This window comes from Phaseolus vulgaris, chromosome 3 (assembly GCF_051622355.1).
Source record: "Phaseolus vulgaris cultivar YP4 chromosome 3, ASM5162235v1, whole genome shotgun sequence".
Classification (NCBI taxonomy): Eukaryota; Viridiplantae; Streptophyta; class Magnoliopsida; order Fabales; family Fabaceae; genus Phaseolus; species Phaseolus vulgaris.
The window spans coordinates 39,676,284-39,690,470 of NC_143500.1; the positions used below are offsets into that span (position 1 = coordinate 39,676,284).

A 14,187-nucleotide genomic window follows, 5' to 3' on the forward strand; every position below is an offset into this window, starting at 1 on the left:
TCTTTTCTCTCATAGCCCTAATTTTATTTTAAAAATATAACTTTTTATGTTTTGGTGGATTGAAATATATGTATATGTTTCTCTCCTTAACAGAATGTTGAAAAAAAAAATGTTTGTTATGATATAATATATGAATAATAAGGTGTATGAAATGAGAGATAATTTTAATTTTATTAAAATTGAAATGTTAGTTGGAGTTGATTATTGTTCTCCTCAGTTAAATATTTATCACCCCACACCTTTGACTTCACTTATTTTGACACTCCATTCCTCTCCTATGTTAGACTTTCTCTTCCCAAACTTCCCATGCTCCAAAACTTAGAAATTTTACATCTCAAATCCATTACTCTTTATACCCTTTATCACGTAATATTTTTTATTAAATAAAACCATGTCGCTAATTATCGGTTTTTTTACCATGATGGGGTTATTATTTTTGTTTTTTACTAAAATAGGGTTCGTTTAAAAAAAATTACAAATTTAGGCAAGTCGTGCCTAATTGGGAACTTGGCACGACTTCTGCCATGTCATACTAAAGTCGTGCCAACTTGGTACGACTTCTGCCCTGTCATACTGAAGTCTTGCCAACTTGGCACGACTTCTGCCCTGTCATACTGAAGTTGTGCCAACTTGGCACGACTTCTGCCACGTCATAATTTTTTTTTTGTTTTTAATTTTATTGTTTATATATTGGGTAGTAAGTTATGTAATGTTAAAAATTAATTTTTTCTCATCATTACGTGTTCTGTAAAATCATTACTTCTCAAACTATTTATTTTGCAAATTCACAACAATAATTCTCTATTTATTTTCCAAATACAATAATTTTTCATTTATCTATTTATTTCCAAATTCAATAACAATTTTCTTCATTTTTTAATTAATCAAATAATCAAGTTATTGTATTACATTACCGTCAAACATGATCCATACACAATTATCCAATTTTTTGTTCTTTAAAACTAACACTCTTAGAAAATTATGTATCAAATTAATTTTTAACATTACATAACTTACTATCCAATATATAAATAATAAAATTTAAAAAAAAATAAGACGAGGCAGAAGTCGTGCCAAGTTGGCACGACTTCAGTATGATATGGCAAAAGTCGTGCCTAATTGGAACGATTTCTGCATATGAAGTCACGACTTGCCTAAATTTGTAATTTTTTTTAAACAGACCCATTTTAGTAAAAATAAAAAAAAAATCCATCATAGTAAAAAAAAAAAAAACCCAATTATCATGTGGTGTTAAAAAAGACCGTCGTTGTAAAATAATGATTTTCGAACCCTTTCCACTATTCAAAATTTGTAACAAGAATCGAACACACTCTAAGCTCTATATTATTAGCTTCTCTTTTATGCATAATAATGATTACATTATGGAGCACGCCATATTAATGAAATTTTTTCAGTCGCCTATACATTTATGCAATAGTACAAATACGTAAAGAAGGATACATTATTGTTAATAATTGTTTGTCTCCTCAATTTGTCAATTTACCTAACTCATAAATAAATTTTCTATATTAAGAATTAAGTAACTACTCCAAATAAATGTATATAATATTTTAAATTAATAACCATCTCAGCTGCTTTTTTATTAATCATTATTATTATTTTCTAATGTGCTACCCTCGTTTAGAAGAAGTCAAGTCCAATGCAATAATACATGCCTTTATACATAACAACCCATCGGAAACAATATAATAATAACTGTTAGAATTGAATTGGACCTGTTCGTTCAACAAAGTATTGGTCATAAAATGAGTTTAGTCAATTTTCAAAATCCGTTTTGCAGATATTCAGTGTAAAATAGGTGAAATTTATTTTAAAAATGATGAATAAGACAGAACTATAATAAGTTCAAACTCACTAATTTGTCAAAATAAATATTTTCACTAAAATATTTAACAATATAATTCCAATATAATATTTTGAGATGGATGGTTATATCAACCATTCTTTTCATTGTAGCTGTAAATAAATATTATTTTGTATTATCGAATTTAAATGTTATAAAATATTTTATTTAATTTCGTGTTCAGTTTTAAATATTATATCCTACAAGTAGTTGAGTACCGGTATTTATTAGCAAAATTTATTTGGTTATATTGTACTAAATAAATATTTTATTTTTAATGAAATATTATATTTTTATATAATAAATTTAAAATTAAAATAATGTTATTTAATTATTACTGAACGGCAGTAGCTATATTTAAAGCATTGACTTTTTCCAGTTAATTCTGATTTTAAAATTTTGAAACTCCATGATCCGTCTTCAAATTGTTAAATAAAAGAAAATGGTCACAACTCTTATTAGAGTTGTATATAATTAGAATTGTATAATTCTTAATGAAATAAATTTAAAAGTAAATATATATAATAAAAAATAAATTTATAATTAAATAATATATATAAAAAATATTAAAATAATAATATTAAAAGTGGTATATGATTATATAAAAAAATTAGAATTATCAATCTATCCAAAAAAAATTATGTACTGTATGATGTTCCAACAAGAATTTTTTTAAAACTAATTTGAGATATTAAAATTTTATGTTAAAATGAATTCTGTTTGATTTAAAAGTGAACATCATGCAGTTCAATTATGAGCTGTAGTGATCCAATCGCCATTACTCAGTCTTTCTTTGATTGGACAGAGACCAGTACATTTCATAAATTTAACGGTCTCTCATAGTCTTTTCTTCTTCAATCCATGTGATTCATATAGTGCTAGGTAGGTATACTTTTTTTATGCAAAAAAAGTAAATAAAACATCATGATGTATAAATATTAAATATAATATGACACTAAAAAAAGAATACTTAAATATTTCAAAAAAATAAAATACACTAAAATGACAGCAAAACATTTATTTTCTTATTATGGAATGAGTTGGGTTCACATACCCCTGTGAATGAGAAAATGAAACCCAGTTGTGAAGACGGTCAGTAATTTGCCAAATTTCTTGAAAACAAAAGGCAATACCAAATGAGGACAGGAATATTTGTATGAATAAAACTTGATTACATCTGAATTTTCATTTACAGACAAGGCATCTGATTTGAATAGTGAATACAAATTTTTGGTATAAATTATATGTACCTTAATCCAAAGCTTTCTTAACTTTGGTCTTGAACAGTAGAATATATAAATTTTCCATTTGAAAATAAAGAAAGCACCCAGTTGAATGTGTGACGAATGAACCAAAATTTGAGCCTACAATGCAGTGCCAGACAGGACCATACCCTTTGTCAAATTCCTGCACATGAACATACCAGGAATAAATCATAAATAAACAAACAAATTTATTCACGGTGTAAAAAGTAGATGAAGGAAGCACTATACTTCATAGATGTTGCTGACCAGATATATGATTAAGCCAACCCTATCTGTATTGTGCACATGGGTTAGGGTCTGTATAAGTTATTAATTGAAAAATGCACCTTTTTTAAGACAAAAATAATCCCTGATTATGTATAATATATTAGGGGTACGAGGGTTTGACACATGGGGTGTTGAAGAAGTTTATAATTACGATTTTATCTTGACAAAGCTGTTAGTCACAGTTGTTTGCTAGGCCAGTCATCTCCACTTCATTGGACCACTTTCAAATACTCTATTTCTATCCAATAAACAATAAGGGAAGAGACACACAAAATGTCAACATATGATTCGTCTACTCGGTTTTCCCTATTGATTCTTCTGTGGGGTTCATTGAATTTCAACAAATCTCAATCATCCAAGAAGCATAGTTCCAAAAAGAACACCTACAAAATAATCTCAATTCACTTTTCAGGTTTTTGTTGCCCCCAAACAACTCCATTCAATAACAATACCAGGGTATGGGCGCCACATAACTGTGCTTGGTAACCATGCACATCAAAAGGTTATTTTGTAAAGATTTTAAATATTCATTTAGTTTATATAATTTGTACAGAATATTTCTTTTTTTCTTTTTTATATTTAAAACTAATCTGTTTTAATCCGTACACATTACTTTAATATTTTAGTTTATATGATATAATTTTAATTTCCCCATTTAAATTCAAATGAATTAAAATAGATTATAAATAATATATAAAAATATATAAGATTGAAAAGAAAAAATTAGTCAATCATAAGATCAAATAAGTAATTGAACCATTTCTAAATGTACATATATTGAAAAGAACATAATGGTCTTGGAGAAGTGAAGATTTAAATAAGGAATGGTGATGAAATAAAATTAAGTAAAGCGGTGATTAATGGAGGGGTGAAATTAAAGCGTACCTTCTTTACGTTATGAGCGATGTGTTTTGCACTAAACTTCTCCAAGCTATCAAATGTTCTTCTGGCACAACGAAACGCATGCACTTGCATGAAGCATGGCATGTCTGAGACCAAAACCTTTACTTGAAGATATGCAGCCACAGAGGAAAACGTTTCCATGTGCGACACCGACTTTCGTGCCTCAACCATTCCTGCCACTGCAAAGTGTCTCTCGATGTGGGACACTGACTTTCTTCCCTCTTCACCCGTGCTTCCTCTTGCTGCTGGTGATGCTGCTACCTCAATGAAAGACACCGATTTTCTCCCCTCAACAAATCCTCCTGCAGGTGATCCTAACTCTAAGCAAGATGTTGATTTCCTGGCCTCCACAAATTCTTCTCCTCTACCTCCAATGTTACCATTACCACCATTAAAAGCTCGAGTTCTCGAAATCTTGTGCAACCAACTGCGAGAATTGGATTTCTTTTCCTGCCCCACCCCATGCTCCAACTCTTTTTTCCTCTGGTTCCCTGTGCCACCTCTGTAGATGTACATGAACCCTCTCTTGTGTTGCTTGTCTTGGTTAGCCATTTCTGAGGCACTCCTCCAAGACTAGATGAATAATTGGTGGACTAGATCCAACTGGGACTAATGAAGCATCGAGATACGTATGCATATATATATAAAATGGTTGGCAGGGTATGTAACTATGTATTTGGAATCACGAGCAGTGGGAAGAGCAATTATTATAATAATGGTGATTGGGAAGAAAGTGACATGTTACGAAGGCAAACCCATGTGTTTGTGCCTGCGGTGAAGGAGAGGTAATGTTATATATACACATATTGTTTTACCCAAGATTTGATCTTGTGGTTTAAAATGAAATAATAATGGGCATTGTGGTGTGGGACTAATGATTAGCCTCTGGGGCATATTTGTCTCGCAGTGAGTTGGTTGTAGACATGCAAGCATGGATGGACCCCTACCCTTCTCACCGTCTATCTGTTTGGTAACCCCCATAAAATGGTCACCATCTAGTATATGCTACTTTCAACTCTCAAAACTTATCCCCCCCTCATCATCAACCTGCACGAACACTTGAAAGTTATCCGGTGGACATGGTTTGAGGGTTATGCCAACAATCAATAACGACCGGGTCACTTGTGGTTCAACATTTATGAGAAAGAGAGTGATAGTTTGGTAATTTGTGGTAGGGTTTTTGTATACACATTAGCACATCATATGTTTATGTTGTCATTCTTGGCCCTTTCTTCTTGTCTCCCTCCCCTGCCTGAGGTAGATTCACCCAATCCTCTCTATTCAATTTTATATAACTCTACAGTTGCACCTCAACTACCTCAAAAAACAAATCTATCAACACTGCTGCAGCACCTATCACTCTTTACAACTTGTCTAACCATATAATCAACCATCCCTCCATAAAAAATCAAGATAAATACAACATCAAAATAAATGTAGTTACAACTAGGGACTACCAAAACTAGTGGTCAACTTTATTATTCTAACTAGTATCTCGCTACCTCTACTCTTCTTTCTATTCAATGTTGTCCTCCTCATTAATTAAATACTCCTGTTTATACATAGATGTGTTATAATCAAGATAAAAATAATATTTTGTTAATTTTTGAATTTTTGAATTTTTTTTATTTTCCTTCCGCCTTAAAAAATATATTTGTGAGATAAATTGGGTGTATTTTAACCTCTTTATCTGAAAAATAGTTTTTCCGGTTTATCATGTCAAGAAGCCAAAAAAAAGAAATCTTCGTCAACTACCTTGACCACATATTGATGTATTTTACAAATTACTGAAGTGCATTTCTCACTATATTGACCCTGGCACATCCAATTACGAGGTTCATTGAGGTTTTGAAAAAACTATATATCTTACACAGTAAGCACTAGAGTTTTCAAGAAATTGTGATATGATCACAAAACATGTTAAATATTATATGGCAAAAGAAAATGAATAAGCTCGAGACAAATTGATAATTTCCATTGTTCAGCAAATCCAATCCAATCACTAAACTAGAATATTCTAACGGTACAACAGTGAGATCTCAATTCTATAATGTAAGTCTAAAACTCACTACTTTTCCTTCTCAGATATTACCCATTAACTGTTAATGCCGACAATACAAAAAAGCTCCATCGTATTATAGGAAGATCAAACGTTGATACAGTGAATCATCACAAAACAAACACAACACTACTTGTATGTTGGCTTGTCAAAATCAATCTCTGTGATAGACAAAAAATCTAGCTCCTTTCAGATAAGATCAGGGAGGTTTAAAATAAGTGCCAGAATTTTAGTAGGAGAGATCAAAACGTAAGTTAATCTTTAGGGTAGAGTCACCCCTGGCCAAAGCAAGGTCATTAATTTAAGCATAACCCCACAACCGATCAATGAGAAAGCATTTGGCATCATGTATTTGACAAACAAAATAACAAAAGATTTGTTTAATAACAGTTGCGTGTGTATATCTGATAAAGCATATTAAAATGAATTAAACTTTAACTGACCATAAATATTTTGAGCCACACATGGGATGTATATGCTTGGGTGGGAATTGGAATTAGTATTGTTGTGGGGAAGATTTGTTTGTTGAAGATATTGATGGCTGGTTTTGGATTGTAGTTCCTTAACTTGGGAATCATTTCGTTACAAATCCTAGCAAAGCTTGTTTAGTTTGGAAGATGCTTTTGCCTGGAGAGCAGAAGCAAATAGATGGGTTTTGGTTCATGCTTATGTATACGTACCTAAGTGATTGAATGAGCCCCCACCAACTTAGGAGACCATGGAATCCCTGATTGAGGCCCCTCCAACACCAGCTCAAACAATCACTATTGATGACGAAAGCAATAAGCCTCATACATTGTTTCCACGTTTCACACTGCCCTACCCCCTCCCATCTTCATCAAATTTAACCCATAATATTAAAGCGTTGATCGTACAAGGTTCTTTGTTGTTCGTTGTTCATACAAAATCTCTACCCATACATGTACGTTGTATAGGCGCCAAGCACAAAGTCATCGCATAATACCCAGATTCTTCTCTTCTCTTTAGGCTGACAGTTTCCCTTCAACGTATGAGGAGATTATCCTTCACTGTGTTCCTGTCCTTTCTAACTATCTCTTCATTCCCTGCTAATAATTAGAAACAGTGTAGAATCCAAGTACACTCATCCCAACATTGTTACAGATATTTGACTTAGATTTAAAGTCTATTTATTAAACAATATATATATATATATATATATATATATGTGAGTATATTTGATTTGCTTTTATGCAAATGTATTTGGTTAGAAATGTCATCTCTTCATGGTTTTGGTTCATTCAAAGCATAAAAAATAAATATAGTTGGATTATTAATTTATACATAATGTAATTCAAATCAATTTAAAAATTGAATTCAGTTTTTTTACTAATATATCTAACTTTTTGTTAACTTATACAGGCATTATGAATTGAAAATTATCATTCTTTTGTTTCCCTAGTAGTGTTCAATTATATTGTTTCCTTTCTTCAAAGAAATAAATTTTACTTTTTTTATAAAGTCCAGCAGTTTTAGTAATGGGTCTCTATTGTAATGGGTCTTTGTTGGACCAGTTCTACTCTTTGTAACGCCACTGTCTTAGGTACAACTTTCGTATATATACACTTATGCTTTACTATTTGAACCGTGTAATTATTTTTTACTTTTACGAAATACGTGTCATTTTTCGTTTTGCATTCTCTTTCATCTTTTCTTTTTTTTCTCTGGTTTCTTCTCTCTTCTCTCTTTCCACTAGGGTTCTTCTGGCCCCCTTCTTGTTCTCCTTCATTGCTTTGCCTATGCAGTTCTTGATGAAGCCTATTATTTTTATGATTTATTTCAATGAACTTGCTTTCTTAACTATTTTTTATTAAAATTAGACAGTATGATTATATGAAAAATAACATAAAACTAAAAGAAATGAAAGACTAGACCAACTCAATAAAAAAAATAAACTACTAAAAGTAGGCTAAGCAACCAAAAAAATGAAAATAACAAAGATAAACAAAAGAACATTTTCTAAAGCATAGTTATAAAGAAGACAACAAAAAGAGACAACTCTTTGACGATTGAATCTCAAGAATTCAATCAGATGGACTCTCGTTTGCATTCATCTAAAGTAATACAATTTTATAATATTATTGTACATTACTTCTACTTGGGTTAACCTATTTTGGATGTCAACCTTTTTTTGACTTTCAATCTGGTTTTAGAAAAACGTTTTCATTTAATAATTTTTTTTTCATCTTTTTAATCCAAAACTTAGAAACAATATTAACTTCTTTAAAAAATAATATCCAAATTAATTATGAGACATAAGTATTAAGCGTTTGGTTTATGACCTGAAAAACATATAACCAAATTCTTGAACCTCTTTCTTAACTATTTTATCATTCTAGTTCATTAATATAAAGTGAAATTTTGACACATGAGCTACCGATATTAAATTTAAATGAGACAAATTTGGGTAAATAATATGGACAACATGATTATTGGGGTTATGACAAATTTCTTATAAACGTGTTGCAATTTAGAATGCTAAAAGATAAAAATATACTGCAAGTGATAAATTACGTTAAAGAGCACGCTATATGATACGCGAATGTTTTACGCACAAATAAAGTGAGAAACTCTTTTTTATTGAACCTTTAATAAAATATAGAAGAAAAAAAGTAATTCTTAAAGGAAACGGAAACACCACCATCTCCTTAATACTTATGCAAAGTTTCGTCCAAATAATACATACCATTAAACAAATGTCTACGTTAAAGAGCACCGCTAAGTAACACAAATGTTTTATTCAAGAAACAATGCCATATGAAGTGGGAAAGCCTTCTTTAGAATTCTTTAATATCAATAAAGAAAAAATAGGTTTGAAATGTGCACCTATAGTCTATAACTGAATAAGAAAAGACATATGCCAAAACTATTAAATCGGGATTAAGAAACAAAGCCATTAGCCTCAAAATGTGAATTAAGACATCATTGGTAGAGGCTAGTGTGGAGAAAACATTCCAAAACGAACAATAATTTCCTTTATACGCAATTTCATTCAAATTATTCGTACCATTAAGCAATTCTATTTTTTCTAAAATTAAGTCGCTTAAATTAAAACTCTATTTTCTTTTAGATGTAAATGCATTTCCTATCCTGTGCTCAATAAAGCATCATGCCATCACCCTAGGAACGCAAATCTCGTCCTTAATAATTTATGATGTGCCTTTGAAAATGTTTTTTATGTTTAATTTACTATTAAAATTAATATTATCAAAAATAATATTTTAATATAGAAAGACAATTTTTTTTTTATCTTTTCAGTTATTATTATTTAATATATATATATATATATATATTTTTAGCTTTTATCATATAATTTTAAAAATCATCTCACTTTCTACTTATTTTCTTTCTATCCATTATTCTCTCAGTTACTATAAATCATTCTTTAGTATTGAAGAAAGAGAATGATAAGAATAATATAAAGTATTTAGAATTTTTTTTTAAAGTATACTCATTTTTAAGAAAATTATCCAAAAAAACTCTTCTCCATTTTAATTTAGAAAGTAAGCCTATTTACTGTTCACACGTTGACAATTCAATTCTTAGGAAGCGGAATTCTCAATACTTAATTGTACCACAATTTTTTTACAATAATTGAAAAAATCATACCATAGTTCAGCTTATTAGAAACTGAATTTTGGCTAGTTTTCTGTCGTAAGAATGAGTACGTTAAGAATTTGGTCCCCAAATAACCAAATTTTTAAGGTAAACAATAAACAAGTCTAGGTATTGGTTTATTTGAGTAATTTTTTTCCGAAACAAATTTATTTTGAGAAAAAAAATTCAAGTATTTAATGGGAGAAGAAAAAAAGAAAGAAATATTTTAAAAGTGGTGAAACTATTATTTTTATTTTTTTATCTAAATTTATTCTCTCTTTTTTCAATCAAACACTTCTTAAATTTTTATTTTATTTCTCGTATAATTTTATTGTATTAATTATTTTTATCCCTACCAAACACAACATAAATAATTTGTTGGAGGAAAAAAAAAAAGCTTTTATAAGGATACAAATTTTGTGAACCATAATAGAAGAGAAGAAGGTAGAACAAAACTTCATATCTCAAAGGTAAAAGGAAAAAAAAAATAACCTTATTATAAGTGCACAATGATTTAGAACATTTCCAAGAAGTGTTTCTTTCCGTTTCTCTAATTTGAAGGAACTCGTATTAAAATAGTAATTTTCTGAATAAAGAACTTTTATAATTTAATGTTGTTAAAAACTTTCTATCTTGGTGTTAATCTTGATATGGTGTAAATGAATGTTGTATTATTAGTTTTAATCCAAAATTAAAACCTGATTAGCTAGCATTTATATTTTAATTTTTGAATTTGATTCCTAAACAGAGTAAAAAATAAAGTAAGAAATTGGAGTGATGAATGAAATAGATCCGTAATATTATATTTGGATTTTGCGATGTATATAGAAAATTGGTTAGTTTAGTTGGTTGTTTTGGTAAGGAAAGAGGAAAGAGGAAAGAGGATGGAGGAAGTGATGAAATGAAGAATGATTTTACAGCTATGCCTATGGTGGCTAGGTACTATCCCTTGAGGGACAAGTAAAGCTAGAGTTGTAAACAAAGGAGGGTACTCTGTGCCTAGTAACGGTAGGTTCAGTTATAAATGAGTACCTAATTTCTGTTTTCTAGATGCATCAAATTTAATTGAACTGAATTATTTTGACCATTAATTGAATCAAAGGTAAAGTGCTTATAAATCACCTCCTTTTCCCTCTTACCTACACTCCCATTCATCTCTATTTGTTCAACCGTCGTGAAAGATGCAGAAATAGGAGTTCACTTGCAGCCCAAAACACCCTCTGCATCAACTTCATGCTGTTTTGGACTGAAGGGAGCTCCTTCTTCTTCACTTTTCTCTATCTACCTCATTCTCTTCCTATATTCAACTATTCAATTTCACCCATTTTCACTTTGCAAAGGTACAAACTAAGTATTTCATCATTCTCTCAATCTCCGTTTGCCTCTTTATATTATGGTCAAACTTATTTTTCTTTTCACATCTTCAATTTTTATTGAATATGCTTGAACATGAGTAGCATAACCAAGGCTATTAAATTATCTGTCCATTGAACTGTTTCTCCATTCTACGGTACCCCAATTGCTTTATTTTTAAATACAGAGAGCGTGCTCTAGTTGCTAAGCACTCTCCACTAGATCTTCGTGAATTTTTAATTTGAGAAATTCTACCTTACCTTGAGAAAAAAGGAACTTTCTCTTCGTCCTTTAGTGTATCCAAATTCATTCAATTATTGAAAAAAATATAGTAATGTATCACTTCTTTGTCTTGCCAAGAAAATTCTTGCTGTTCAAGAACCACACCAGTTGTTATTTCAAGAAATTCAACGCATTTCTTCATCCACCTTTTTTTCCTTAAAATATACACATCATGTGCAGTGGCCTTCTCTATGATACTTTCCCAAAATCATAGTTTATTTCTCTCTGCAAACATGGGGCTGAGAAGCTAAGGCCTCCATTGAGACAAATCACCACACCAGACTCCAAGGGTAAATGTTGCAATTTTGTCGATATTTCAAATTTTTATTAAATTGAAAAATATTTTTAAAATAATTTAGTGGTTGTTAAAAGCATATTTAATTTGATTTGATCCTTCTGAAACTTAATTTAAAGATTTGGTCTACATTTATTCCTTAACTTAGTTTACAACAGATTTAATAAACACTTAGTATAAATGAAAGTGTTTTATCATACTCTTCTCTTCCATGTTTTCTTCTTCCTTTTTCATCTTTTTAGATTTGGTCAAAATTCATTCTTAAACTCGGTTTTCAATAGATTTAAAAAAAAAAACTTATTATAAATGAAAGAGTTTTATCATACTAATGTTTCTTCTTCCTTATGTGAGTTTCTAATTAAGCTTCATTACTACAAGAATTGGTAGATATGTTGTCGCAAATTATTATTGAAAATCATATTTTATATCTAACTTGCTCGTTTTGTAAGTAAACTTTATACATTTATTTTTTGCGAGTTTCTGACTTAAATTAAGGTAAAAACGTATAAATTTTGTTAGTTTTATTAAAAACTTGTTAGTTATGCTGCCCAAATTATTATGGGAACAACATGTATATCCTAAAAACATTGTTTGGAAAATTCCTTGAAGAATATGAATGAATTTATACGTTCAATTCTTGAATCTGGAACTCGGGCATTATGCGTACAATTTTATCACGGAGTTCACAATCTATCAGAAATTGTGATCTTAGACAGCTAGGAGTATGGGTAATCAATTCATACGCAGGTCAGACAAGTGAAGGTAGGTGATGGCGTTGCTGGTACTACAACAGCTCGATAAACGAGAAAAACGTTGAAGAAAGGTTTTTATGATGATGAAGAAAATTTGATTACTATTGCTAACATACAACATAATTTACAAGTGATAATAGTGTAGAATAACTGATGAGGATTGAGAGCAGGCATGTCATTGCAGCTTGTGTTGTGACTACATTGGGATCATTTGTTGAATCTGGCGCTGCCGGTTTTGAATATTGCAATTGAAGCGTGAGCATGACCATACTTTGTCCTCTGATAAAGGCACCACAGGGATATTGTCACAGTTGCAGATTTCAATCATCATGCCATCTGGGTCATGGAAGAATAGCTGATCAACGTAGATTCCGCTTTCCTCTACTCTGCTCTTCACGTACTCTATCTCCATTTGCTTCAGTCTTTTCTCCACAGCTGCTATACTTTCACACTGCAACAATGCACAATTCGTTCGTTAAGTATTAAGACGTACACATGTATTATAATGACTATGCATTTAAGGTGAAATGGCACAGAGAGAGAAAAATACTTGGAAAGAAATGTGGTTGTCCTTAGGATTAATGGGAGTAGTTTTGGGCATGCCTCGTGGGTCTTCTGATTGGAGAAGGTGTATTCCGATGCCATAATTGAATAACCTACCAGGATCAATACAAACAAAAAGCCAATTATTATTCAACTTCTATGCAAAACAATAAGGGCTTCTTTTTGTTTTACTTGCTTTTGCTTTGATTAAGAGCATACTGAATTAACCAAAAATTTTGTCAAAATAGTTTTGAATGGTGGAAACATATCTCCTCAAGTCTATGAAATTTTGTAATGATATATGGCAACAGCAATAGAAATGATTAATCTTACCATGCACCGTTGAAGTCTAACGAGCTAGGTCTTTGAATAGGAGAAAATCCGAGAACGTTTACGTAAAACTCAACGGACTTCTCCAGTGATGCACACACAATAGAGATATGATTCAATGACTTGAGTTGCAAAGGATTCGACATTATTCCTTCTGTCCCTTTTGGGTTCTACCAATGAGAACAAGAATTAAGAAGAAACGAAATGAGAAACTGGTTCTGAGAGGTATATGGCGGTGCGAAAATTAGTTTCAAGCGTATCAAAGAATATTGTTGATAAGATAGGGAAAAGCGAGGTGGGGCAATGTTATGCGTGCTTCTATTTATAGTTCCTGGTTGAGGATAGACAAATATTTATTTTCCTGCATGTTTTAGAAGTTTCATGTTGGAATTTGGATTGGATTCGAACGACGATTTCGTTACACGTAGATTTCTTGTTGATGAATCAGGTCTGGACAACAAGTAACACTTATCTTGTTTACCGACACGTAAGTTTGTGTGTGTCTTAGTGACCTAGTCTATTGCTTTTAGCAGCGGACAAAAATTTGTCATGCTACAACTACGGATAAGCATGAAGAAACATGCACAATTCAAACGCAGATAACCGTCAATATAAAACAACTGAAAGTTTCTATTACTTCAAAATTATTACTTTTATCA

The 14,187-nt window shown here is 30.9% G+C and overlaps 2 protein-coding genes across 2 annotated transcripts; both read right to left on the bottom strand.

Annotated features, from left to right (window-relative positions):
* Nucleotides 1-3,015: 3,015 nt before the first annotated feature.
* On the bottom strand, nt 3,016-5,069 carry LOC137807514 (Dynein light chain type 1 family protein). Its single transcript, XM_068608195.1, has 2 exons — nt 4,282-5,069; nt 3,016-3,271 (listed from the first exon to the last, which is right to left on the bottom strand). The coding sequence occupies exons 1-2, from the start codon at nt 4,849-4,851 to the stop codon at nt 3,116-3,118; spliced, it is 726 nt and encodes a 241-aa protein (XP_068464296.1). The 5' UTR covers nt 4,852-5,069; the 3' UTR covers nt 3,016-3,115.
* A 7,658-nt stretch (nt 5,070-12,727) lies between these two features.
* LOC137807515 (glyoxylase I 4) lies at nt 12,728-13,827 on the bottom strand. The gene is made up of 3 exons (XM_068608196.1): nt 13,532-13,827; nt 13,206-13,311; nt 12,728-13,106 (listed from the first exon to the last, which is right to left on the bottom strand). The coding sequence occupies exons 1-3, from the start codon at nt 13,672-13,674 to the stop codon at nt 12,852-12,854; spliced, it is 504 nt and encodes a 167-aa protein (XP_068464297.1). The 5' UTR covers nt 13,675-13,827; the 3' UTR covers nt 12,728-12,851.
* Nucleotides 13,828-14,187: the final 360 nt, after the last annotated feature.

Bases quoted from the DNA above. Each gene is read 5' to 3' on its own strand.
- LOC137807515 (XM_068608196.1), bottom strand. From the start codon at position 13,674: ATGTCGAATCCTTTGCAACTCAAGTCATTGAATCATATCTCTATTGTG. The intron at 13,312-13,531 runs GTAAGATTAATC...TGATCCTGGTAG, and splicing joins TTAGACTTCAACGGTGCATG to GTTATTCAATTATGGCATCG. The intron at 13,107-13,205 runs GTATTTTTCTCT...GCATTGTTGCAG, and splicing joins ACAACCACATTTCTTTCCAA to TGTGAAAGTATAGCAGCTGT.
- LOC137807514 (XM_068608195.1), bottom strand. From the start codon at position 4,851: ATGGCTAACCAAGACAAGCAACACAAGAGAGGGTTCATGTACATCTAC. The intron at 3,272-4,281 runs GTACGCTTTAAT...GTTCATGTGCAG, and splicing joins TCGCTCATAACGTAAAGAAG to GAATTTGACAAAGGGTATGG.